The following is a 26,164-nucleotide window of genomic DNA, read 5'->3' as shown; positions in this document are numbered from 1 at the left end:
GGGGGGTCACTGTGGCGGGTGAGGCGAGGGGGGGGGCACTGTGGCGGGTGAGGCGAGGGGGGGTCACTGTGGCGGGTGAGGGGGGGGTCACTGTGGCGGGCGAGGGGGGGGGGGGCACTGTGGCGGGCGAGGGGGGGGGGTCACTGTGGCGGGCGAGGGGGGGGGGGTCACTGTGGCGGGCGAGGGGGGGGGGGTCACTGTGGCGGGTGAGGTCACAGAGGCAGATAAGACGTGTGGGGGGGGATGGTCAGTGTGGCTGATGAGCGGTGGGTGGGTCACGGTGGCGGGTGAGGCGAGGGGGGGTCACTGTGGCGGGCGAGGGGGGGGGGGTCACTGTGGCGGGCGAGGGGGGGTCACTGTGGCGGGTGGGGGTCATTGTGGCGGGCGAGGGGGGGGTCACTGTGGCGGGCGAGGGGGGGTCACTGTGGCGGGTGGGGGTCATTGTGGCGGGTGAGGCGGGGGGGGGGGGTCACGGTGGCGGGTGAGGGTCACGGTGGCGGGTTTGCGTTATGTGGGGTCACGGTGGCGGGTGAGGCGGGGGGGGGGTCACGGTGGCGGGTGAGCGGGGCGTTCAGGGGTCAATGTTTGTCGCACAGAAAACTAAAACTTCAGGACGAACCTGTCAGGCTTTGCAGTCGCAGGTGAAATGACGTCACTCGAAAGGCGGCGCTTTAGCAGAGTTATAGAGAAACCTAGAAGTGGTCTGTGGGACGTCGCAGGGTCACGTGACATCTGAAGCCTCGATCCCAAGCTGTAGGCGAAACTAGTTCTGGATCGTCGTCTCCAGGTCGCTGCGCGTGTGGTGGTATCACCTTGCTGCTCCATTCGGCGGATGCTGCCAACACACATGACTAGTATATAAGCGATCCTGTGACATCACAGGGTCCTTACAGCGCATGGAATTTACACCCTAACCCTAATATGGCGTCCAGTCGGTATCCCATAGTAACGAGTAGCCAATTAGGTTTCTAGAGAGCGCGGGTGGGCGTGGTACGAATCCCCGCAGTACATACAGGAGTGGAGGGCAGGTGAGGATTGGCAGCGCAGAATGGTTCCAGTGCAAGGTGATACTGAGCCCGCCTCAGAGTCAGACTGTTCAGGGGCCCAACCACAGGGGTGTGGAGGGCGCAGTCACAGAGGGGCCCGGGTGTGGAGGGTGCAGTCACAGAGGGGCCCAGGTATAGGGGTGTGGAGAGCGCAGTCACAGAGGGGCCCGGGTGTAGAAGTGTGGAGGGCGCAGTCACAGAGGGGCCCAGGTATAGGGGTGTGGAGGGCGCAGTCACAGAGGGGCCCAGGTATAGGGGTGTGGAGGGTGCAGTCACAGAGGGGCCCAGGTATAGGGGTGTGGAGGGTGCAGTCACAGAGGGGCCCGGGTGTGGAGGGTGCAGTCACAGAGGGGCCCAGGTATAGGGGTGTGGAGAGCGCAGTCACAGAGGGGCCCGGGTGTAGAAGTGTGGAGGGCGCAGTCACAGAGGGGCCCAGGTATAGGGGTGTGGAGGGCGCAGTCACAGAGGGGCCCAGGTATAGGGGTGTGGAGGGTGCAGTCACAGAGGGGCCCAGGTATAGGGGGTGTGGAGGGTGCAGTCACAGAGGGGCCCAGGTATAGGGGTGTGGAGGGTGCAGTCACAGAGGGGCCCAGGTATAGGGGTGTGGAGGGTGCAGTCACAGAGGGGCCCAGGTATAGGGGTGTGGAGGGTGCAGTCACAGAGGGGCCCGGGTGTAGAGGGTGCAGTCACAGAGGGGCCCGGGTATAGAGGTGTGGAGGGCGCAGTCACAGAGGGGCCCAGGTATAGGGGTGTGGAGGGCGCAGTCACAGAGGGGCCCGGGTGTAGAGGGTGCAGTCACAGAGGGGCCCGGGTATAGAGGTGTGGAGGGCGCAGTCACAGAGGGGCCCAGGTATAGGGGTGTGAAGGGTGCAGTCACAGAGGGGCCCAGGTATAGGGGGTGTGGAGGGTGCAGTCACAGAGGGGCCCAGGTATAGGGGTGTGGAGGGTGCAGTCACAGAGGGGCCCAGGTATAGGGGTGTGGAGGGTGCAGTCACAGAGGGGCCCGGGTATAGGGGGTGTGGAGGGCGCAGTCACAGAGGGGCCCAGGTATAGGGGTGTGGAGGGTGCAGTCACAGAGGGGCCCAGGTATAGGGGTATAGAGGGCACAGTCACAGAGGGGCCCAGGTATAGGGGTGTGGAGGGTGCAGTCACAGAGGGGCCCAGGTATAGAGGTGTGGAGGGCGCAGTCACAGAGGGGCCCAGGTATAGGGGTATAGAGGGCACAGTCACAGAGAGGCCCAGGTATAGGGGTGTGGAGGGTCCAGTCACAGAGGGGCCCGGGTGTAGAGGGTGCAGTCACAGAGGGGCCCGGGTATAGGGGTGTAGAGGGTGCAGTCACAGAGGGGCCCGGGTATAGGGGTGTGGAGGGTGCAGTCACAGAGGGGCCCAGGTATAGGGGTGTGGAGGGTGCAGTCACAGAGGGGCCCAGGTATAGGGGTATAGAGGGCACAGTCACAGAGGGGCCCAGGTATAGGGGTGTGGAGGGTGCAGTCACAGAGGGGCCCAGGTATAGAGGTGTGGAGGGTGCAGTCACAGAGGGGCCCAGGTATAGGGGTATAGAGGGCACAGTCACAGAGGGGCCCAGGTATAGGGGTGTGGAGGGCGCAGTCACAGAGGGGCCCAGGTATAAGAGTGTGGAGGGCGCAGTCACAGAGGGGCCCAGGTATAGGGGTGTGGAGGGCGCAGTCACAGAGGGGCCCAGGTATAAGAGTGTGGAGGGCGCAGTCACAGAGGGGCCCAGGTATAGGGGTGTGGAGGGCGCAGTCACAGAGGGGCCCAACCACAGGGGTGTGGAGGGCACAGTCACAGAGGGGCCCGGGTATAGGGGTGTGGAGGGCGCAGTCACAGAGGGGCCCAACCACAGGGGTGTGGAGGGCACAGTCACAGAGGGGATCGGGTATTGGGGTGTGGAGGGCGCAGTCACAGAGGGGCCCAGGTATAGGGGTATAGAGGGCACAGTCACAGAGGGGCCCAGGTATAGGGGTATAGAGGGCACAGTCACAGAGGGGCCCAGGTATAGGGGTGTGGAGGGTGCAGTCACAGAGGGGCCCAGGTATAGAGGTGTGGAGGGCGCAGTCACAGAGGGGCCCAGGTATAGGGGTGTGGAGGGCGCAGTCACAGAGGGGCCCAGGTATAGGGTTGTGGAGGGTGCAGTCACAGAGGGGCCCGGGTATAGGGGTGTGGAGGGTGCAGTCACAGAGGGGCCCGGGTATAGGGGTGTGGAGGGCGCAGTCACAGAGGGGCCCGGGTATAGGGGTGTGGAGGGTGCAGTCACAGAGGGGCCCGGGTATAGGGGTGTGGAGGGCGCAGTCACAGAGGGGCCCGGGTATAGGGGTGTGGAGGGCGCAGTCACAGAGGGGCCCGGGTATAGAGGTGTGGAGGGCGCAGTCACAGAGGGGCCCGGGTATAGGGGTGTGGAGGGCACAGTCACAGAGGGGCCCGGGTATAGGGGTGTGGAGGGCACAGTCACAGAGGGGCCCAGGTATAGGGGTGTGGAGGATCCAGTCACAGAGGGGCCCAGGTATAGAGGTGTGGAGGGCGCAGTCACAGAGGGGCCCAGGTATAGGGGTGTGGAGGGCACAGTCACAGAGGGGCCCAGGTATAGAGGTGTGGAGGGCGCAGTCACAGAGGGGCCCAGGTATAGGGGTGTGGAGGGCACAGTCACAGAGGGGCCCAGGTATAGGGGTATAGAGGGCACAGTCACAGAGGGGCCCAGGTATAGGGGTGTGGAGGGCACAGTCACAGAGGGGCCCAGGTATAGGGGTGTGGAGGGTGCAGTCACAGAGGGGCCCAGGTATAGAGGTGTGGAGGGCGCAGTCACAGAGGGGCACAGGTATAGGGGTATAGAGGGCACAGTCACAGAGAGGCCCAGGTATAGGGGTGTGGAGGGTCCAGTCACAGAGGGGCCCGGGTGTAGAGGGTGCAGTCACAGAGGGGCCCAGGTATAGGGGTGTGGAGGGCGCAGTCACAGAGGGGCCCAGGTATAGGGGTGTGGAGGGCGCAGTCACAGAGGGGCCCAGGTATAAGAGTGTGGAGGGCGCAGTCACAGAGGGGCCCAGGTATAGGGGTGTGGAGGGCGCAGTCACAGAGGGCCCCAGGTATAAGAGTGTGGAGGGCGCAGTCACAGAGGGGCCCAGGTATAGGGGTGTGGAGGGCGCAGTCACAGAGGGGCCCGGGTATAGGGGTGTGGAGGGCGCAGTCACAGAGGGGCCCAACCACAGGGGTGTGGAGGGCACAGTCACAGAGGGGCCCGGGTATAGGGGTGTGGAGGGCGCAGTCACAGAGGGGCCCAACCACAGGGGTGTGGAGGGCACAGTCACAGAGGGGATCGGGTATTGGGGTGTGGAGGGCGCAGTCACAGAGGGGCCCAACCACAGGGGTGTGGAGGGCACAGTCACAGAGGGGCCCAGGTATAGAGGTGTGGAGGGCACAGTCACAGAGGGGCCCAGGTATAGGGTTGTGGAGAGCGCAGTCACAGAGGGGCCCAGGTATAGAGGTGTGGAGGGCACAGTCACAGAGGGGCCCAGGTATAGGGTTGTGGAGAGCGCAGTCACAGAGGGGCCCAGGTATAGAGGTGTGGAGGGCACAGTCACAGAGGGGCACAGGTATAGGGGTGTGGAGAGCGCAGTCACAGAGGGGCCCGGGTGTAGAGGGCGCATTCACAGAGGGGCCCAGGTATAGGGGTGTGGAGGGCGCAGTCACAGAGGGGCCCAGGTATAGGGGTATAGAGGGCACAGTCACAGAGAGCCACGGGTATAGAGGGCACAGTCACAGAGGGGCCCAGGTATAGGGGTGTGGAGAGCGCAGTCACAGAGGGCCACGGGTATAGGGGTGTGGAGGGAGCAGTCACAGAGGGGCCCAGGTATAGAGGTGTGGAAGGCACAGTCACAGAGGGGCCCAGGTGTAGAGGGCGCAGTCACAGAGGGGCCCAGGTATAGGGGGTTTAGAGGGCGCAGTCACAGAGGGGCCTAGGTGTAGGGGTGTGGAGGGCGCAGTCACAGAGGGGCCCAGGTATAGAGGGTGTAGAGGGCGCAGTCACAGAGGGGCCCAAGTATAGGGGGTGTAGAGGACGCAGTCACAGAGGGGCCCAGGTGTAGAGGGCGCAGTCACTCTTCCCTTGCTGTTTCTTCTGTGCCTGGTGCCTCCTCTGCCCCTGGTTGCGCCTGGTGCCACCTCTGCCCCTGCTGTCTCCTCTTCCCCTGGTGCCGCCTCTTCCCTTGCTTCTGTGTCTGGTGCCTCCTTTGCCCTGGTGCCGCCTCGGCTTCTGGTGCTGTCTCCTTTTCTCCTGGTGCCGCCTCTTCCCTTGCTGTTGCTTCTGTGTCTGGTGCCGCCTCTGCTGTCTCCTCTTCTCCAGGTGTCGCCTCTTCCCATGCTGTTGCTTCTGTGTCTGGTGCCGCCTCTGCTTCTGGTGCCGTCTCCTCTTCTCCTGGTGCCGCCTCTTCCCTTGCTGTTGCTTCTGTGTGTGGTGCCGCCTCTACTGTCTCCTCTTCTCCAGGTGTCGCCTCTTCCCATGCTGTTGCTTCTGTGTCTGGTGCCGCCTCTGCTGTCTCCTCTTTTCCTGGTGCCGCCTCTTCCCTTGCTGTTGCTTCTGTGTCTGGTGCCGCCTCTGCTGTCTCCTCTTCTCCTGGTGCCGCCTCTTCCCTTGCTGTTGCTTCTGTGTGTGGTGCCGCCTCTACTGTCTCCTCTTCTCCTGGTGCCGCCTCTTCCCATGCTGTTGCTTCTGTGTCTGGTGCCGCCTCTGCTGTCTCCTCTTTTCCTGGTGCCGCCTCTTCCCATGCTGTTGCTTATGTGTGTGGTGCCGCCTCTGCTGTCTCCTCTTCTCCTGGTGCCGCCTCTTCCCATGCTGTTGCTTCTGTGTCTGGTGCCGCCTCTGCTGTCTCCTCTTCTCCTGGTGCCGCCTCTTCCCATGCTGTTGCTTATGTGTGTGGTGCCGCCTCTGCTGTCTCCTCTTCTCCTGGTGCCGCCTCTTCCCATGCTGTTGCTTCTGTGTGTGGTGCCTCCTCTGCTGTCTCCTCTTTTCCTGGTGCCGCCTCTTCCCTTGCTTCTGTGTCTGGTGCCTCCTTTGCCCCTGGTGCCGCCTCGGCTTCTGGTGCCGTCTCCCCTTCTCCTGGTGCCGCCTCTTCCCTTGCTGTTGCTTCTGTGTGTGGTGCCGCCTCTGCTGTCTCCTCTTCTCCTGGTGCCGCCTCTTCCCATGCTGTTGCTTATGTGTGTGGTGCCGCCTCTGCTGTCTCCTCTTCTCCTGGTGCCGCCTCTTCCCATGCTGTTGCTTCTGTGTGTGGTGCCTCCTCTGCTGTCTCCTCTTTTCCTGGTGCCGCCTCTTCCCTTGCTTCTGTGTCTGGTGCCTCCTTTGCCCCTGGTGCCGCCTCGGCTTCTGGTGCCGTCTCCCCTTCTCCTGGTGCCGCCTCTTCCCTTGCTGTTGCTTCTGTGTCTGGTGCCGCCTCTGCTGTCTCCTCTTTTCCTGGTGCCGCCTCTTCCCATGCTGTTGCTTTTGTGTCTGGTGCCGCCTCTGCTTCTGGTGCCGCCTCTGCTGTCTCCTCTTCTCCTGGTGCCGCCTCTTCCCTTGCTGTTGCTTCTGTGTGTGGTGCCTCCTCTGCTATCTCCTCTTCTCCTGGTGCCTCCTTTGCCCCTGGTGCCGCCTCGGCTTCTGGTGCTGTCTCCTTTTCTCCTGGTGCCGCCTCTTCCCTTGCTGTTGCTTCTGTGTGTGGTGCCGCCTCTGCTGTCTCCTCTTCTCCTGGTGCTGCCTCTTCCCATGCTGTTGCTTCTGTGTCTGGTGCCGCCTCTGCTTCTGGTGCCGTCTCTGCTGTCTCCTCTTTTCCTGGTGCAGCCTCCTCCCATGCTGTTGCTTCTGTGTCTGGTGCCTCCTTTGCCCTTGTTGCTGCCTCTGGGCCTGGTGCCTCCTCTGTGCTTGGTGCAGCCTCCTTGTAGCACTTCTACTGGCAGCCTCATAGGTGTTGTCTCAGCAGCCAGGCTGGGCTCCTGAAGGGATGGATGGGTGCTCACCATGGTTGGTCAGTGATGTGATACATGTAGTCCAGGGGTGACCTGTGCTATGAGCGGTGCAGGGGAGAAGATAAATGTGACTTCTCTGTAGGCACCACCATGGCCTGGGACCAGGAGACAGATGAATGGGATAAGGAAATGATGGAAATGCTGCAAGGTCTGAAGATCAGGAACAGCCTCGTCCTGCAGGAGTTCTCTTCTCTGTATGAGGTCTGGAGAGGGCCGGCCGTGGACCCCAGCCTCCAGCTGTAAGTAACATGGGCTGAGCTCACATGAGGACTTGCCCTTATGCTTCCCTTAAAGGGGTTTTCCATTCTTTCCAATAATCATTTATGAAGGTCGCTATCAGGGCCGGATTTTTACCCTAACCCCCCCCCCCCCCCCCCGCAGTTCACCTGTCCCTGGTCCTGTCTGCAGCAGCTGGCTTCTCCTCTGTGTGGTCCTGGTATCTTCGCTCTGCTTCAGACAATCGCTGGTTTGAGGACCGTATTTTTCGCCCTATAAGACGCACCTAGGTTTTAGAGGAGGATAATAAGAAAAAAATATTTTCCATTACACCTCAGGTCAGATCAGCAATCAGACCCCCAATGTTAATCAGACCTCAGATCAGTCCCCCAATGCCTCAGGTCAGTCTCCCAATGCCTCAGATCAACCCCCCATGTCAGCCATCATGCCCCCTCCATGTCATCCATCATGCCCCCTCCATGTCACATTTCTCCCCCTCCATGTCAAATCACCTATGTCACATCAGCCCTCCATTTCTCCTCCCTCCATCCGTGTTGTCACATTTCTCTCCCCCCTCCATCCGTGTTGTCACATTTCTTTCCCCCCTCCATCCGTGTTGGCACATTTCTCTCCCCCCTCCATCCGTGTTGGCACATTTCTCTCCCCCCTCCATCCGTGTTGGCACATTTCTCTCCCCCCCCCCCCTCCATCCGTGTTGGCACATTTCTCTCCCCCCCCCCTCCATCCGTGTTGGCACATTTCTCTCCCCCCCCCCCCTCCATCCGTGTTGGCACATTTCTCTCCCCCCCCCCCCCTCCATCCGTGTTGGCACATTTCTCTCCCCCCCCCCTCCATCCGTGTTGGCACATTTCTCTCCCCCCTCCATCCGTGTTGGCACATTTCTCTCCCCCCCCCCCCTCCATCCGTGTTGGCACATTTCTCTCCCCCCCCCTCCATCCGTGTTGGCACATTTCTCTCCCCCCCCCCCCTCCATCCGTGTTGGCACATTTCTCTCCCCCCCTCCATCCGTTTTGGCACATCCCCCCCCCCCCATGCCACATACATTTCTCCCTGCGGACCGCACAGACAGACAGACAGTTACTCACCACCAACAGCTCCTTCTCCAGTCTCCAGCTCCCCAGTCTACACCAGTTGCTGCTGCCCGCCTCTTTTGCAGAGCCACTCGGCAGTCACACACCCCTGACCCGTGACTGTCTGTGTTGCTGATGCCGTGCTGCTGCTGAGCCTGCGTGCGGAGGTGAGGGCCGGGGGCCGCACGGCACACCTTCAGGCTGGGGCGGGCGGCCGGGCAAGTCTGCAAGTTATGTATTAAAAATATATATATAAATTCCGCCCTGGCACCGCCCCCCCTCCCCTGCGCCCGCTTGGTCTGCCTTATTATAGAGCCGGCCCTGGTCTCTATCATTGTGTAATGCGTTTCTTTTACCTTTATTGCTCCTGTGGTCACATGACCATGCAGCTATTTCCTGTGAGGTCATGTCCATACAGGGGCACTGATAGGGGAGTGGCTATGTGACTGGGTGGGAGGAGCTATAAACTCGCTGGAGCTGTGGCAGATAAAGGAGAAGTGCATCATGGGTTTGGTTGGAATCAGGAAGTGCAACGTACAGAGAGGAAACCAAAGTATAGTAACCTCTTTAAGTAGGAGGCCATATTGTGGTGACAGATCTACTGTAAGGAAGAGAAGTAGCAGGTGTATTGTCTCTCATTTGTGGACACAATTTTGTTTCCATCATGTGGGATAGATGTTCCCTATAAGTTGGTATATATTCTCCAGAGCCCCCACCACTAGGGGTGCTGTAGAGCTTACTGACTTGCATTTCTTCTTAAAGTGCAGAGCAAATCTCCAAACCAAAAGTCGAGGCCTCCAAGAAAAGCTCTGGAATCACTGTTCCTCAACCTTTCCAAATGATGCTGCGTGAAGCAGAGAAAAGGAAGGAGGTGAAGCCCCAGCCGTGGGCAGATTTACAAGCTGAGCAGAGTGCCGATGATGCCGAATGCTTAAAGCAGTTCCGTGCCCAGCCCGTGCCCGCCCATGTCTTCTTGCCAATGTACAGTGAGCTAATGGAGCAAAATGAAAAACGAAGAAAATCCTCAGTCCAGAAGAGGCGAGAACATCTGCTGTCCATGCAGAAACCCTTCCAACTTCTGGGACAAGACAGACAAGTGGAAAGAGCAGCGAGTGCCCCCACTGAGAGAGCACCAAGCAGAAAGAGGTCCATCCCTAAATCTGTTCTGGACCCCACTGTCAGTGACAGGATAAGAGGTGAGTGCTGCTAGCTCAGTATGGATGGGTGCAGGACCAAGCTTGGGGAGCTCTGGCTTGGGCATGCACATTATAAGTGATCAGAGTTTGTTCTTCTCAGAGGCAGAAATTGTAAGAAAGATCAACAGTAATTTGCGAGCAAAGGATCTGCTGGAGAGCTCGTCGGCCCCTGTCCCACTGAGCCGAGACGTCTGCAACCCACATTCCAGAACCTGCCTGAAAACCAAACAGCAGCACCTGGGGTTCCTACAGCAGAATTTGACATTCAAGCCCCATATAAACCCATCTGTCCCTGACTTCCAAACGCTGTATCGCAACTTCCAGAAATGCTCCTTAAAGAAGCAGAGAGTGCGAGAAGCTACAGAGAGCAAGCCTTTTAATCTGCGCACCTCCAGCCTCAGCTCTAAGAGACTCAGCAGGACCAGCAGTATCCAGGTGAGAGCACATTTGGATATATGGCGTAGTATAAAGGCGAATGTCTCCACGGTGCCTGATGTTTCACATGAACAGAGGGGTGGGTTTCCTCTGCTTAGACTTTCCACAGCTCTCTTGCTGACTGATCTTCAAGTCCAGTCTAAGTGCAATAAACATAAGATCGAGAGAATCCGTCTTCTGAAGAAGTCTCTTTTATTACTGTTTTTGCAGGAGACCCTACCTCAGCGATCCTCAGCCCAGCTCTCTAGCCTATCACCTAACACTCTTCCAGTGTATATTACTGACAGCACCAAGAGGCGGGAAGTCGCCATCAGGTAATCGTTCGTTTCACAGGAAATGGGTTACAGTTCATTAGTTGTGTAGAAGGAGCCTTAGACCTCACAGCTGTCCCGGTGTCTGCTGGTTGGGTGACATTCAGTTGCACACAACGATGCTACCCCTTAGAGGAGTCTTATGGCTTTCTGCAATTGCTGGCTTGTTACTTCCTTAGCCACATAGTAAGGGAAACATAAAATGTTATTTTGGTTTGAGAGGTCCCTTGTGTCTGTGGTTCGGTGGTACTGCACCTTCAGTAGATTTTCCCCTGGTGTAAGAATTGCAGCTCTTGTATTTTCTCCAAATTGATTCTTGCTGTAATGTCTGCTGCTGGCGCCGTACAAGGCTGGGAGTAACTCCGGAGAATTCCTGCGCATAACCAGGGGTACAGAACTGAAAGTGCAGAGTCAAAATATGACTTCAGTTAAAGGGGTTCTTTGAGATTTTCATATTGACTGATAGGTGGAAGCTGCAGAACTCACCCAGGCTCTGCAAGGCCTTCTTACAGTTTACCAAGCCCAGCTTGACCCATTTGATGGCGGCTGTGCTTGGTATTGCAGCCCAGCCTCATTCACATGAATGGAACTGAGCTTGTTTTGGTCACATGACCGAAGAACATGACATCCCTGGCCTCAGAAGAGGATGATAACCTCTTCATACAGATGATCCGCAAGGGTGCCAGGACTCAGACCCCCACCAATCTGATTGTGATGATCTATACCAAGGATCAGCAACCTTCGGCACTCCAGCTGCTGTAAACCTACAACTCCCAGCATGCACAACTACTTGGAACTCCCATAGAAGTGAAAGGAGGATACCAGGAGTTGTACTTTCAGAACAGCCAGTGTGCCAGGGTTGCTACATCAGAGGTCACACTACATTTTTTCCAGAAGAGTAAAAATAGTCCTCTTACAATTTTTGAGGAGTATTTTTACTTGAGGAGGACGAACGTTGCAGCAATTCAAATATAAAATCCGTAGCCTGCATTCACATCTGCGTTGGAGTTCAGGGCGTCTGTGGCAGATTCTGTCGAAAAGACCAGACAAAAAAAGTCTTGAATGGAGGACTTTGTCTGGTAAAAAGACAGGATCCCGAACAGAAACTGAACAGACTCCATCATAGTCAATGCGGTCTGTTCAGCCCTATCCAGCACTTCCGTTATTTCCATTGTTCTGCTCACCTAACAGCAGAACAGAAATAAATAGCGGTGGTGTGAACACCCCCTCTCCTCAGCTTCTCCAATGTACAGTCCAAAGTTAATACCATTGCGCCCCTCCCTCCAGCATAGGGTTAAGAAGCCTTGGTGGGAGGCCTGGAGTGAATGCACAGCAGGCTATTATATAGCCAAGTGATAACCCTGAGCCCAATCCAACATGGTAGCTCTTCCCTGTACTTTACCACTTGGCTATAATAGCCTGCGGCTGGGAAACCCCAGGCAGACCCCATGCCCAACATTTAAAAAGTAGCTTCATCGCTGAGACCCCCTCTGATCTAAAGCCTCAGCCGAGTGCTGCTTCCCCTCACTGCTGAGCGCGGTAGTGAAGATGGTCCCATAGACTTTCTATTAAGGCCCTAACCCTTCAGTGAGGAGAAGCATGGATCGGCTGAATGCTTCAGACTCTTTGTTATAGAGATCAGAGCTGGGACCCCAGCTAAAGTCCACTGCCCTCCAAGGCCGTTAATCCTGCCAGGCGTCCCCCCAGGGAAGATCGCGCACCACAGGAGCCTCCCTCCACAGCTTCAGGGCGGTGTGCCGAATTGTTCGGTAGTTCACCCAAACCGACCAATGACAAAGCTCCTTGCTGTATGGAGCTTTCTCATTGGTTATTTCAGGCTCCGGCAGCGCCGCCCTGCGCTGATGATTGGTAGAGAAAGTCTAAGGCGTACTGCTACACCGACTTTTTTAAGGAGTAAAATGGCCTGAACAGGTATATGTGATGCTTGTACAGGCGTTATTGTGACCTCTGCCCAACATAGGATAGGCCATCAATATCAAAATCCAGGAGAACCCATTTAAAAGAACCTTAGCATCAAGTTACATACGCTCCTCAACAATGACATTGCAACACCAAGAAAGAAAAGTTGTAGAAATATGGAAATCACAGGGCTGGTAGACAAGTTAAAGGGTTTCTGTCACCAGAATTAACCCTATTAAACTAGCGGACATTAGCGATGTGCTAATGTCAGCTGAACCTAACTAGCCTATTCCTACTTTTATCTATGCCCCCCGTTACTCCAGAAATATAACTTTTATAATATGCTAATTAGCCTACAGTTGCAGGGGGGGGGGGGGCGTTGCCCCTGCTGCTAGAGGCTCCGTTCTCCCACCTCTGGCCACACCCTGCTACACTGGATTGACAGGGCCAGGCAGCGTTGGTCTCCTACTGCCGGCCCTGTCTGCCGTGTAAAGCTCGCGCCTGCGCCGTCCTGTTCAGTATTTGGCGCAGTGAGTGAAGGGCACTTGCCAGCATCTTCACTGCGCCTGCGCCGAATACTGAACGGCGTGACATTTCCCCAGCGCACAGGGCCGGCAGTTGGAGGTGAAGGCTGCCTGGCCCTGTCAATCTAGTGTAGCAGGGCGTGGCCAGAGGTGGGAGAACGGAGCCTCTAGGAGCAGAAACTACGCACATCGCTAATGTCAGCTAGCTTAATAGGGTTAATTCTGGTGACAGAAACCCTTTTAATAATATGCAAATGATAAAAGATAAATACAAAATATTCCAAACATCTCAATTTATTTAATATCAAGTATGAGCGTCAGGGGCAGAAATCTACGCCCTTCCACGTCTTGGAACTATCAACGAGGTTATTACTGGTTGTCTGAGCAATGTTCTGCCATGGTGAATGCACTTGGTCACGCAAATCACTGAGAGTCTGGAGACGCTGCAGGCCATGGTAGGACGTTTAGGCCATACAATCTGCTCCTGAGACACTTGGGAGAAATTGCCTTTCCACTGGTTCCACGACTAAAACAACATAACACCAAGCTGTTAGTACCTGAAATGATGACTTGAGGGGTCCGTTCACCATACATTATGCCACCCCACACCATAATCCTGGGAGTAGGACCTATGTCATGTTTCCTTATGAAGGCCGCCTAATAGCGCTGCCCATGTGGTCTCCAGACCAATCTCTGGCTGTGATTACATCTGAGATGAAAGTGGGACCCATCACTGAAGAGGACAGATCTCCATTGCTGTCACCAGTCTTAGTGGTGCTGTGAGGTCAGTGGAACCCTTAAGGCTGGACGTCTGGCTCGTTGCCCAGTGTTGTGCAGACGCCTTCTGATGGTTGTGTAGACCCATTTTGCCGCCCTAGGCTTGGGATGTGACCGTTTGACTTGCGGTACAGAATGGATCACTTCTAATCAGAGCATCTGTCTGGGCAGAGGTTTGTTCGCCTCTGTGCACCTGTCTTTCAAGTTCATTGTTCTATCACCCACCATGACACAAAACGTTGACGAGTGCTGACATCTCAACCTCTGCGCAGAGCTATCTTCCGGAGTGATAAACCAAGGTCTCCCAGGTCAAGGATTCTGTCCCTCTCAGTTTATGGGGTTAGGGTTAGTGGCGATAACTGGCACATCGAGGAACAGGAGATTTTTTATTTTATTTTTTTAGGTTTCATGTGGCAAAAACACTTTCAGTCTGGCTTTTATGCTCCTCCCATATGCCTCAGATTGGAGCTAGGTGCTTGGAAATGTCGTCATCTGCAGATCTTGGGGACTCCTGCTGCTACTTCCTCAATCTGCTTAACTTTACCGCTTCTGCATCTTGGTGTTGTGATTTCAATGTTGAGGAGTGTATGATCCAAACCCTTGCAAAACAACAGTTACGTCAGCAGAAATGAACAGGTCCACAGCGCAGAGGTGAGCCCTAACCCTGGCAGCTCCTGGCGATATATGCCATTACTCACTTTGCTGGAAAATCCTCTTCATATGTAGGATAGGGGAGCATTTTCCACATCCAAATGATCCACAAGTAGATTCAATTCCTTTCAGATCTTCTCTACGGGACAAAGACTTCCAAGATTTAGTGCGGGAAAAGTGGCTCCATGAGCACCGTCAGAAATCTCTGAGCGTGCAGAGCTCGCTGTCCAGACGAGCGGAGGCACTAGATCCACACAAGCCTTTAGCTTCATCCAACAAAGAGAAACTTCAACAGAAGCGGTAAGTGAAGTCCTGCAGCAGATTGTGATGTGAAGGTGGGTGACCTCAGGACCAGTAGTGAGACAAACGCAGCGCCACTCATCATGCCGCATACTGGGATGCTGTAGATACGCAACTGAACTCCAGTCTGTCTGGCATGTAAATGGCCAGAGCGTGTCCATTTACACTGGCAGAACATAGAGCATGCTGGAGTAGTTGGATTAGTGTCCGCCTGCAGCAGATCATGCGCCATGTCGGAGATATAAAGCAAATGTTTTATATAAAAGATAGGATCAAAGGAAAAATTTCAATGGGAGTTGATCCTAGAGGTGGACATATAAAACACTTAAAAAAGAGATCGTTGTTAATTTAATTATGTTGTGCAATCAGTAAACTAAGGTTCAAGCGTCTATGCTAAAAATATAAAATGATTTATTATAATAATTTAAAATGCAATCAAAGCTTAATAAATGTGAAACTCAATAATATGCAATGACACACAGTGATATGCAGTACCCAAAATTAGCCACTAGATGGCTCTAACATGACTACCTGCGTTCCATATCACCTCTCAAACATGTAATACAAGCATCCCGACGACAATTATGAGATATACACAATAGTGATAAGGACAGATACGAACCCTTGCCCTGCTCAAACTATGACCAATCTCTGATATCGGGTAGTATTGCTACATAAGTTATAAATTATCAAGCCTGACATGACTATGGAATATAATATTCCAATCAGAGATTCCCTCTGTTATCAATATTAGATCTTTTATTCAGTACTATGCATCTTTACTGAATAGTGATAATATTGATGTAAGACATCTAACATTACATATGTTCAATAAAGCGGGGATTTTCCTAAATATCAAGCCAATTAATTCAATCAATACTACACATAATAAAGTTATTCGTTACTCGAGAGTGCAGTAGATATGCAGAGTCTAAAGGAAGTCAGCTCTAAGGTCCGTTCTGATCATTTGGATTTTTTCCTGCGGTGTACTTCCTTTGTTTCTCTGTGTTTCTGTGTCTTCTGTTGCTCCCTGCTGTCCTTTTTTTCCCCCTTCATGTGTGTGTGTGGTTTATGATCGCAAACTTATCAGTTAGACACACCTTCCTAACTTGAAGTTTTCCAATCCTTGTTGGATAGGCGTGTACATATGATAATGACTGTGATGTCACTGTATCACCCAAAATGCATTTCAGCTGTTGGTGCAATGTTACCTATTCATACCACTAGCTACTAACATCACTATTAAGGGTTAACTGTCCAGGTCTGATTTCTCTTACATTCTATACACATAATATATGGAATCCTAAATCAGAGCTAAGGGATTATTTTTGACACATAAACCAATTTAAAACAGAGACATTTGGGTACCATTTGAGACGTTTCTCAAGCTACTAAATTTACGGTACCGATAAGAATATAATGGACCTTGTACTTTCACAGACATATGCGTCTCCTCGGTTACTCCAACAGTGATTGATTGTTACTTAAAATAACACTATCTCACTAACACAGTTTTCACTTAAAATTATTCTCATCATGCTTTAGGAGTGTATGCGTTCCTAGTGAGAAATATATAAGATAATAGATGCATTGACGTCCTTCATAATATCAAATAATATAGTACGATATATATGTCCTATTGATTATCTTATACTAAAACTTAATGTTCAGTATACATATACATCACAGATTTTCTGCTTCATCAACAGACATTAAACTATAGTAATAATTAGTACCAGATGCGTCTATCCTTATCACAGTCATAAATCTGTAAGGAGACAAGAATGACATGCACTGTGTCCTTTCCATGAACCTATTTTGGCCTACTTTAAATAATACACAATGGTGAATATAAAACCATATGGCCTATTATATATAATCAACCCCTAGAATTAGGATATTTTTATATAAATGTTGTTCACCTATGAAAAGGCAGCTATTAATTCTATGTACATCAAGAGGAGGGTTCACATACATAATAGAAAAATACAAGAAACTATTAACAGACAGGTGGAGAGGACCCTGCCCTCAGCGCTTACAATCTACAACAGAGGGGGAATAACACAGTAGGTGAGAGTGAAGGCTGCTCGTCTGGCTGCAGAGGTGGATTGGCCAACAACCCTACAGGGAAATTCCCCAGTCGGCCGAGGCCAAGGGGCCACCAGCCAGGAACATAATGATGTGATACTCTAAGAATTAATTAGTCCTAGGACTATCGGGCACTTGTGCATCTGACCAACGTCTGCAGGTCCTTCCTGAACTCAACTGTATCCCCATCCTCGGGACAGTGACTCAGGCTACTTTCACACCTGCGTTCAGGTGTCCGCTCGTGAGCTCCGTTTGAAGGGGCTCACGAGCGGTCCCGAACGCAGCCGTCCAGCCCTGATGCATTCTCAATGGAGACGGATCCACTGAGAATGCATCCGCCTGCCAGCGCTTAGCCTCCGCTCCGCTCAGTGAGCGGACACCTGAACGCTGCTTGCAGCGTTCGGGTGCCCGCCTGGCCGTGCGGAGGCGAACGGATCCGTCCAGACTTATAATGGAAGTCAATGGGGACGGATCCGTTTGAAGATGACACAGTATGGCTCAATTTTCAAACGGATCCGTCCCCCATTGACTTTCAATGTAAAGTCAAAACGGATCCGTTTGCATTATCATGATTATGCAAACGGATCCGTTCTGAACGGATGCAAGCGTTTGCATTATAGGTGCGGATCCGTCTGTGCAGACACCAGACGGATCCGCTCCTAACGCAAGTGTGAAAGTAGCCTCAGTTGGCGAAGGCCGCAGTATATTCTGCTGCACTGTGGTATCTGGTTCTGCTGGGGCGGTATACTGTGCTGCACTGTGGTATCTGGTTCTGCTGGGGCGGTATATTGTGCTGCACTGTGGTATCTGGTTCTGCTGGGGCGGTATATTGTGCTGCACTGTGGTATCTGGTTCTGCTGGGGTGGTATATTGTGCTGCACTGTGGTATCTGGTTCTGCTGGGGCGGTATATTGTGCTGCACTGTGGTATCTGGTTCTGCTGGGGCGGTATATTGTGCTGCACTGTGGTATCTGGTTCTGCTGGGGTGGTATATTGTGCTGCACTGTGGTATCTGGTTCTGCTGGGGCGGTATATTGTGCTGCACTGTGGTATCTGGTTCTGCTGGGGCGGTATATTGTGATGCACTGTGGTATCTGGTTCTGCTGGGGCGGTATATTGTGCTGCACTGTGGTATCTGGTTCTGCTGGGGCGGTATATTGTGCTGCACTGTGGTATCTGGTTCTGCTGGGGCGGTATATTGTGCTGCACTGTGGTATCTGGGTCTGCTGGGGCGGTATATTGTGCTGCACTGTGGTATCTGGTTCTGCTGGGGCGGTATATTGTGCTGCACTGTGGTATCTGGTTCTGCTGGGGCGGTGGTATCTGGTTCTGCTGGGGCGGTATATTGTGCTGCACTGTGGTATCTGGTTCTGCTGGGGCGGTATATTGTGCTGCACTGTGGTATCTGGTTCTGCTGGGGCGGTGGTATCTGGTTCTGCTGGTTCTGCTGCACTGTGGTATCTGGTTCTGCTGGGGCGGTATATTGTGCTGCACTGTGGTATCTGGTTCTGCTGGGGCGGTATATTGTGCTGCACTGTGGTATCTGGTTCTGCTGGGGCGGTATATTGTGCTGCACTGTGGTATCTGGTTCTGCTGGGGCGGTATATTGTGCTGCACTGTGGTATCTGGTTCTGCTGGGGCGGTATATTGTGCTGCACTGTGGTATCTGGTTCTGCTGGGGCGGTATATTGTGCTGCACTGTGGTATCTGGTTCTGCTGGGGCGGTATATTGTGCTGCACTGTGGTATCTGGTTCTGCTGGGGCGGTATATTGTGCGGCACTGTGGTATCTGGTTCTCCTGGGGCGGTATATTGTGCTCCATTACAGTATTGCAGGCCCAGTCTACTTGTTTTGGCCCCACCTACTTATGTTGACCCGCCTTTAGTCAATGCAAACCGGACTACAACATAGGGCAACTTTTCCAGTCCGCCCCTGTCTGGCTGTGGGGGCAGCATGCTCATTGCAGGGGGTCGGCTTTTCTAAAGAGGTGGTTTGCAAGTTACTTTTGAAGGTTTGGATGTTGGAGTGTGAATACTTTATACGAGCATTGCATATGATGTGCTGGGGTGTGAATACTTTATACGAGCACTGCATATGATGTGCTGGGGTAGCGAGTTCCAGAGTAGTAGAGAGGCACGTGAGAAGTCGATTGTGTGAAGAACAGAGGAGAAGGTCCTGCGGGGATCAGAGGTTATGGGGGGGGGGGGGGAGGTTATGGAGGGCCTTGTATGTAGTTGTTTTATATATATATATATATACATACACTCACCTAAAGAATTATTAGTGCCCCCATACTAATACGGTGTTGGACCCCCTTTTGCCTTCAGAACTGCCTTAATTCTACGTGGCATTGATTCCACAAGGTGCTGATGGCATTCTTTAGAAATGTTGGCCCATATTGATAGGATAGCATCTTGCAGTTGATGGAGATTTGAGGGATGCACATCCAGGGCACGAAGCCCCACGTTTCACCACATCCCAAAGACGCTCTATTGGGTTGAGATCTGGTGACTGTGGGGCCATTTTAGTCCAGTGAACTCATTGTCATGTTCAAGAAACCAATGTGAGATGATTGGAGCTTTGTGACATGGTGCATTATCCTGCTGGAAGTAGCCATCAGAGGATGGAGACATGTTCTCATTCTGTTTACCCCAAATTCGGACTCTACCATTTGAATGTCTCAACAGAAATCGAGACTCATCAGACCAGGCAACATTTTTCCAGTCTTCAACAGTCCAATTTTGGTGAGCTCGTGCAGATTGTAGCCTCTTTTTCCTATTTGTAGTGGAGATGAGTGGTACCCGGTGGGGTCTTCTGCTGTTGTAGCCCATCCGCCTCAAGGTTGTGCGTGTTGTGGCTTCACAAATGCTTTGCTGCAGACCTCGGTGGTAACGAGTGGTTATTTCAGCCAACGTTGCTCTTCTATCAGCTTGAATCAGTCGGCCCATTCTCCTCTGACCTCTAGCATCCACAAGACATTTTCGCCCACAGGACGGCGGCATACTGGATGTTTTTCCCTTTTCACACCATTCTTTGTAAACCCTAGAAATGGTTGTGCGTGAAAATCCCAGTAACTGAGCAGATTGTGAAATACTCAGACCGGCCCGTCTGGCACCAACAACCATGCCACGCTCAGGAGAGCACCCCCCTAAATGCATTGAAGCAACTGCCATGTGATTGGTTGACTAGAGAATTGCATCAATGAGAAATAGAACAGGTGTTCCTAATAATTCTTTAGGTGAGTGTATATATATTACTATTTTTTATTTATTTATTAGCGGATCTGAGAATAGATTGGATGGGAGGCCACACAGGAGGATGTTGCAGTAGTCCAGGTGGGAGATGACCATGTCCAGCTTAGTCTCCATGTTCCATGTCCCTTCTTTCTTCATTCGGTCCAGCATCCTAATGACAGGGTCAGGTGCAGCGGCGCCTGTGTGGGTCTCTCTGCCCCTCTCTCTAGGTGGGTGTAATCTGATCATTCAGCTGCCATTCTTGGGAGAGTAAACAGTTTGGGGTCTGTGAATGATCAGAAGAAAGAGGTTTAGTACATTGTACTAAGAGAAGATGCGGCAGAGACATGTAAGGAGCACAAAGCCTCTGCCGCCTCCAGAAACGCCCCTGGACGGTGTTCCGATCATCTCCTGCTTTTTATCACCTAGACGCTCTGAGCGCAGAAGGACTCAGGAATACAAGGAGGAGCTGAAGGAAATGATGAGACGTGTCGGGGAGAGAGAGTATCTCTTTGAGCGTGTCACCAAGGTCAGCAGTGCTCTTACTCTGTGTCCCCCCTGTCCCCGGCCCATTTCACCTTTTCTGTCCTTGCAGGGGCGTGCCACTAAAGACATGGAGCGCAGGTTTACACAGACTCTAGCTCAGGCTGGGTTAAATGAGGCATTTGTGCAGCAGAAGGGAGAGGCACGTGTGGATGTGAATGAATCTGAGGGCGGCCAACACGCTGATGCCGAATCCAAGTGAGACAGGTAACTAAATCATACCGAGAGCAATGCTTTACTAGGAGTCACAGTACAGCCTGTGCCCCAGGCCATGCACTGCAATAATCAGGCTCACACCAGGAGAAGTACCAGAGAACTTCTGCACATTTTCCAAGGTAATTGGCAGTGAGAGAACTAATCCTGAATCCCCTCAGGGGCAGATTGGGAGGTGTCAGTGCTACCATTTCCTTGGCTAATAGAGCGGTCATGGATAAAATAGTGTATAATGCTCCTCACAAGCAGTTGGGTGCCATGAGATCACTGCGCCCCTCTGACTTCCAGCTTAAAGATCTGTTTCCTGGCCTCCGAGAAGGTTCTCATGTTTCAGCCAGCCAATATTACAAATTTCCTTCTGGAGAATTTCCCTGAAATACCATCGGGCCGATTCATTACTACTGGAGGAGACTGCAGTGTCACACTGCTGCCCCAGGATAAGCACATATAGACTATTTTCTTCTCTTTAGGCCGCCCCTTAGTTCAGTGCAGGCAATATTTTTAATTTTTTGGGTTAGGAATGAATGTATGTACAGCAGCGCAAATCCACGGACAGGTAATCTCAGGATAGGGTGGTACAAGGAACGTATTTTATTTAGGTGTTGGAGCAGACACCACATTTCATGCTTGTAAGAATACAGTCTGGGACCACTGACAACCTGTCTTCTTTCGCCACTCCAGTTCGTACCCCTAGGTGTTCACCAAAGCACACCGCAAGACCAGTTGGATCTGGCTGCTAGGCGAAATACCTACAAAAAGAGTCTTTATGGCTTAAAATATAAAAGAAAATCTTTATTCAATGATTAGATATAATATAACAATTTTCAGAGATATAAAAAGTGCGGTTCGCCTGACGGATGGTATGGCAGTGTTTTTCTCCTAATCCTGCATCTGTGTTATTATGTGATTTAATATTGGACATAATAAGATTTATTATGTATATTTTTTATCAGATAGTCTGCACTTCTCTCCATGTTAGTAGTCAATGTTGTTATGCACCAGCACTTTAACATTTTATCCTATTTTCCTTATGGATTATTGATCATGATATGTCTGTATGATTTAATGCACCAGCACTTCTCATTGGCACTAGCATTTTTTATTTTTCTGATGTAGTGTGCACGTTTAAATGGCACTATTGAGATGCCCAACATATGCATACTCCTTATACCATTCATCTTTGACACGTAATGTTTATGTTTCACCGATGGGCCGCTTGACACGCGCAGACCTTCGGCCTCCGATGCGTGCCTGTATCCTAGTAACCGGGCACTTTCGGTGAGACAGGAGGGCTAGGCGTGTCTCATGTCGTTACCACACATAGACCAACAATTCTCTGATTGTTGAGCTGTATATTTAAACACACATATTTCCAAGGAAAACCGCGCCCCCAGAGGAAGGCTTCGCCGAAACGTGCGTTGGTGTGTGCGGTTCTCCTGAGGGTGCAGTGTTACTTGTGATTCATCATCTATTTATGTCTGTTTGTTGTAGTGTGTAGGAGTTTACTTTTGTTTCATTAATATGACTTTTATGTGAATATGCCCTGGCACTTGCACTTTATTTGTATTTAGCATTTACTTGTTTATGATATACAGGACGATTCAATTGTTATTTCTGATAATATAATAACAATAGGAGTAAGTTAAGGTATATTACTATTACACTGCCATACCATCCCTCAGGGGAACCACACTTTTTCTTTTGTGGTTTTATATATAAAATTTATGTTATATCATATCTAATCATTGAATAAAGAGTTTTTATATATATTTATATATATATATATATATTGAGCCGCAAAGATTGGTCTTTTTGTAGGTATTTTGTATTGGTATAGTATTGGCTCTATTTGAGGGGTTCATTTAGTGATTTGCATTTTTATGTAAAACCTTCTTACAATAACTGGCTGCTAGGTGGCAGAAAACAGGTGCAAGGTATCAGACCTATCAGAAGCCAAGGAGTAGCAGGAGAGTAAAATAAGGCTAAGCTGGGTGTCACAGTAGGGAACAGTGAACTCTCACCCTCCCCTCTTTGTCCCTACCTACTTGCAGCTGCCCACTACTGGTCAACAGTCCCTTCCTAAATAATGTATGTACAGGGGTCTATACGGGTAGGGAAGGACAGGAGAAAATAATAAACTAGTCACAGATTGGCAGCCATAAAAACAGGAGTATGACAGAAACAGACAGGCCGGGTCAAAGCCAAGAGAGACAAAACCGAATCGGGACCAGTAAATCAGAGTCAGAACTGCATCAAAGTCAATATCAGGAATAAACTTGTCCAATACCAAGCCAGTGTCAAAACCAGGAAGAAGCGTCAAAGTCAGGGTCCAAATCAGAGATTGAGAATCCAGGGGTAAATTTAATCAGGTGATCCAGGAAAATGACCCCAATCACAGGCAACCTGTGGCCAGCAGGTTGCCTGTTCAAAGAGGCCGCGCTTCTTTGTCATGGGACACCTGGCGTCAATGCGTGGGGCAGAACATCTAATTGGCCAGTTCTCCTGTACAGGGAGTGCCTGGCCTAGGTGCCCCAACAATCGGACGCCCTGGAGCGGGCATGACATCGGGATAGTCAGTAGAAGCCAAAACAGAAGACGAGGGGTTACTCCAGAAACAAGCTAAGGTCAATAAACAGGATGGTCCAGCAAAAATTCAGCACTGTTCTAAGCACACAGAACAATCAGGATCAAGGAAAAATCATAGGCACGGATAAGCAGAAAATGCCTGACTTAAATCTTTCACCTAGCCCTGGGATTGGACACAGAACCAGGGACCTGATTTGCCCAGCACACAGACTCAATGATAGGTCAAGCAGCCTGGGCTTGGCTGGTATGGCAAGCTTCCAGGAATGTGGCTGGGTAACCTCCTGACAGTACTTTATCAGGTGCGTATATTGACCCAAGGTAAGATGTTATCTGAATATCTACTAAAATATCACATAGTGATGTAAAAGAAAATTACAAAAACAAGATAAAAGTCCAGTAAGAAAGGGTTTAAAATGCTCAAGTAATGCTGGAAACAATATTGTAATGAGTATAAAAAGCTGATTAAATATTTCAGTAAATTAGAAGTTTCGCTCTGAAATTGTGCACAGTTTAAGACTCCACACTGATGTGCAGTGTCCAGTAAGGCACAAAAAGTAAATCACATAGATCTGACGGAAAGCGAGAGCAGCATTATCTGCCTCAATATCTTAGTTCCAAAGAGGTTTTCCAACTAAGGCCTCCTGCACATGAACGTATGTGTTCCGTTTGGTGCATTAGGGACCGCAATTTGCGGTCCCCGATGCACGGAGACCGGTTGTGTGGCCTCCGGGACGGATCCAGACCCATTCAACTCGAATGGGTCTGTGATCCGCCCGTTACGCAAGAAGATAGAGCAAGTTCTATCTTTTTGCGGAACGGAACCCCACAGAAGCACTCCGTAGTGCTTCCATTCCGGATTTGCAGACCCATTCAAGTCAATGTGTCTGCATCCGTGATGGGGTGCTCCATGCGAGCGCTGATTCCTCTTCGTTACACTGCATGTCGTCTCAGTGGGGCAGTGTAATTACATTCACTAGACTGGAGTGAATACTTGTAATTGCACTACGCCACCGCTGCCGAGGAGACAACAGGCAGTGTGAAGAGGAAGCAGCACTCACGTGAAGCACCACCTCTTCAAACAGCTGATGGGTGCTAGGGATCAGACCCCCACCAATCAAATGTTAATGACCTATCCTGAGGATAGATCATAAATATAAACTGCCTGCACAACCCCTTTAAGGGTCAAACAGGTGAAGCTGATTGAGAAGAGTCTCCATTGCTTCTGTCATTCACCAGCCACAATGAGCCCTGGTCCACAGTCGCTTCTCCTCTGACCTCCTTGTGAGGACCAGTAGCAGGGACCAGACTCCTTGGCTTTGAGGTCCCATGACTCCAGCACATATTGAGCTGTGGGCCGCAATCTCACGGCTTTTTTGCTTTCTCTAGGATTTCCACACTTCGGATCTAAAAATGTAACTGATCAGCAGAAGCAGCTGCATATATCTTTTCAAGGACCCTGATATCACGGTTTTATTATTCCTGATGGTCAGCGTCCGTCGTTTGGTCTTCTCGTTTCTAGAGGAGCACCTGTGTGTCCTGGAGGGGTCTCTCCATTTCAGATGATTCTTCAGCCCTGATGGTCAGCGGCCGTCATTTGGTCTTCGCCTTTCTAGAGGAGCACCTGTGTGTCCTGGAGGGGTCTCGCTTTATTTCAGATGATTCTTCGGTTCTGCTAATATTTATGGGCTGTTAAATATCTAATAAAAAGAACATAGAAAGCACCGTCGTCTCATGTCTCACAACAGCACCATGATAGAGATGTCCCACTCGGGGACAAGAAATTTGGATATTAACTCCTTAATAAGTATGCTTGAAAAAGCCATAAAGGGAATGTGTCTCAGAAATTTTTCTGCCAGTTAGACTGTGGTAGCTCCTTATTTCTAATCCGTTTTATTTTCTGATTTACAGATTTATTTTTTTATTTCCTAAACATGATTATGGGGGCGGCCATTTTGAGCTGTTCTTAATAGCGTTTAAAGAATTCCTTTTACGGTGGGCACATGGGTCATGGACACAATGGGCAGTAGGGACCTCATTCGCTTCCATGAGTGTAGTGGGCATGCTCTGTAGTCTTTGCAGGGAGGTGGAGTAGATAGGCTTTGACCATCACTTATTGTGAATGGTGGATCCTGCCTTATCTATACACTGAGGTGATATAATGACTGGCAGGATTAGAATGACATAAGCAGGTAACTACAGTGTAGTGATCTGTACAGATTAAGAAGTGGCACAGATTATTACACTTTGTAGCCAGGGCGAAAACTGCAGGATTTATGGTTTTTGTTTAAATATGGATATTGATCTGGAAAATTTAATAAATATCAAAAATCTTAAAATGTAAAACATAAAAACATGATTTAAAGGCTATGTACACCTTTGGGGGAATATGTTTTTTTTTTTTTATTAGTACACTGTACTCATTTTGAGCTAAAAATCTATGTTTAAATTGGTGTTTATTAAAAATATGTCTTCCTTTTCTCTGTACAGAGCCGAGATGCTCTAATAGAGAGATCTGAATTTTCTCAGACAGGGAGCTGATGGCTCCTTACCTCTGCTCTGTCGGGCAGGGAGATGAGGGCTCCTTATCTCTGCTCTCTGACATTATGAACACTCATTATAGCTCAGGCTGTATCTTATTGATAAGAATGTGGTAAATAAGTGTTTCTGACCTCTTAGTAGTTTAGAGATGAGGTTTATTAGATGACGGCAGAAAGTGAAAGTACCAGTCACACAGCCAGAAAAACAGGTAACCCTTTGTGAAAGAACAGATCAATACTTTAAATAAAAACCAATTGAAAAAATGATTTTTAGCCCAAAATGATAAACCCAAAACTAGACTCAGAACAGCATAAATTATAGAAATACAAAATCTTTTATTGGACATACACTTGTATAAAACATAGAAATCCATATACATAAGCAGCATTAAGTCACACAGGATGATCTCTACAGGTCTGTTACATTATAATACAAAAAGGACTGCTTGGTCTGTATTTACATGTATTTTCCCTGTGTCATGCACTTT

At 51.0% G+C, this 26,164-nt stretch overlaps 2 protein-coding genes across 4 annotated transcripts in view; one reads left to right on the top strand and one right to left on the bottom strand.

Moving 5' to 3' along the window:
- COQ6 (coenzyme Q6, monooxygenase) overlaps window positions 1-742 on the bottom strand; it is a 50,384-nt gene extending 49,642 nt beyond the window's left edge. The window contains exon 1 of the mRNA XM_040412344.1: window positions 620-742. The gene's annotated coding sequence lies outside the window, so the exon portion shown is untranslated. The remainder of the gene's footprint in view (window positions 1-619) is intronic.
- Window positions 705-24,860, top strand: FAM161B (FAM161 centrosomal protein B). Of its 3 annotated transcripts, none has more exons than XM_040412336.1 (9): window positions 705-753; window positions 7,138-7,294; window positions 9,125-9,558; window positions 9,659-9,993; window positions 10,204-10,307; window positions 14,309-14,476; window positions 20,227-20,326; window positions 20,393-20,547; window positions 24,526-24,860. In XM_040412336.1, exons 2-8 carry the CDS (start codon window positions 7,146-7,148, stop codon window positions 20,540-20,542), a joined length of 1,440 nt encoding a protein of 479 aa, XP_040268270.1. In that variant the 5' UTR covers window positions 705-753; window positions 7,138-7,145; the 3' UTR covers window positions 20,543-20,547; window positions 24,526-24,860. The 3 variants fall into 3 exon arrangements, with proteins under 3 accessions (XP_040268270.1, XP_040268269.1, XP_040268268.1); XM_040412335.1 differs by lacking the exon at window positions 705-753 and adding an exon at window positions 881-1,028; XM_040412334.1 differs by lacking the exon at window positions 705-753 and adding an exon at window positions 7,033-7,054.
- Window positions 24,861-26,164: the final 1,304 nt, after the last annotated feature.

The sequence above is a fragment of the Bufo bufo genome, chromosome 11 (genome assembly GCF_905171765.1).
Source record: "Bufo bufo chromosome 11, aBufBuf1.1, whole genome shotgun sequence".
Classification (NCBI taxonomy): Eukaryota; Metazoa; Chordata; class Amphibia; order Anura; family Bufonidae; genus Bufo; species Bufo bufo.
This window is presented reverse-complemented; position numbering and strand designations above follow the sequence as displayed.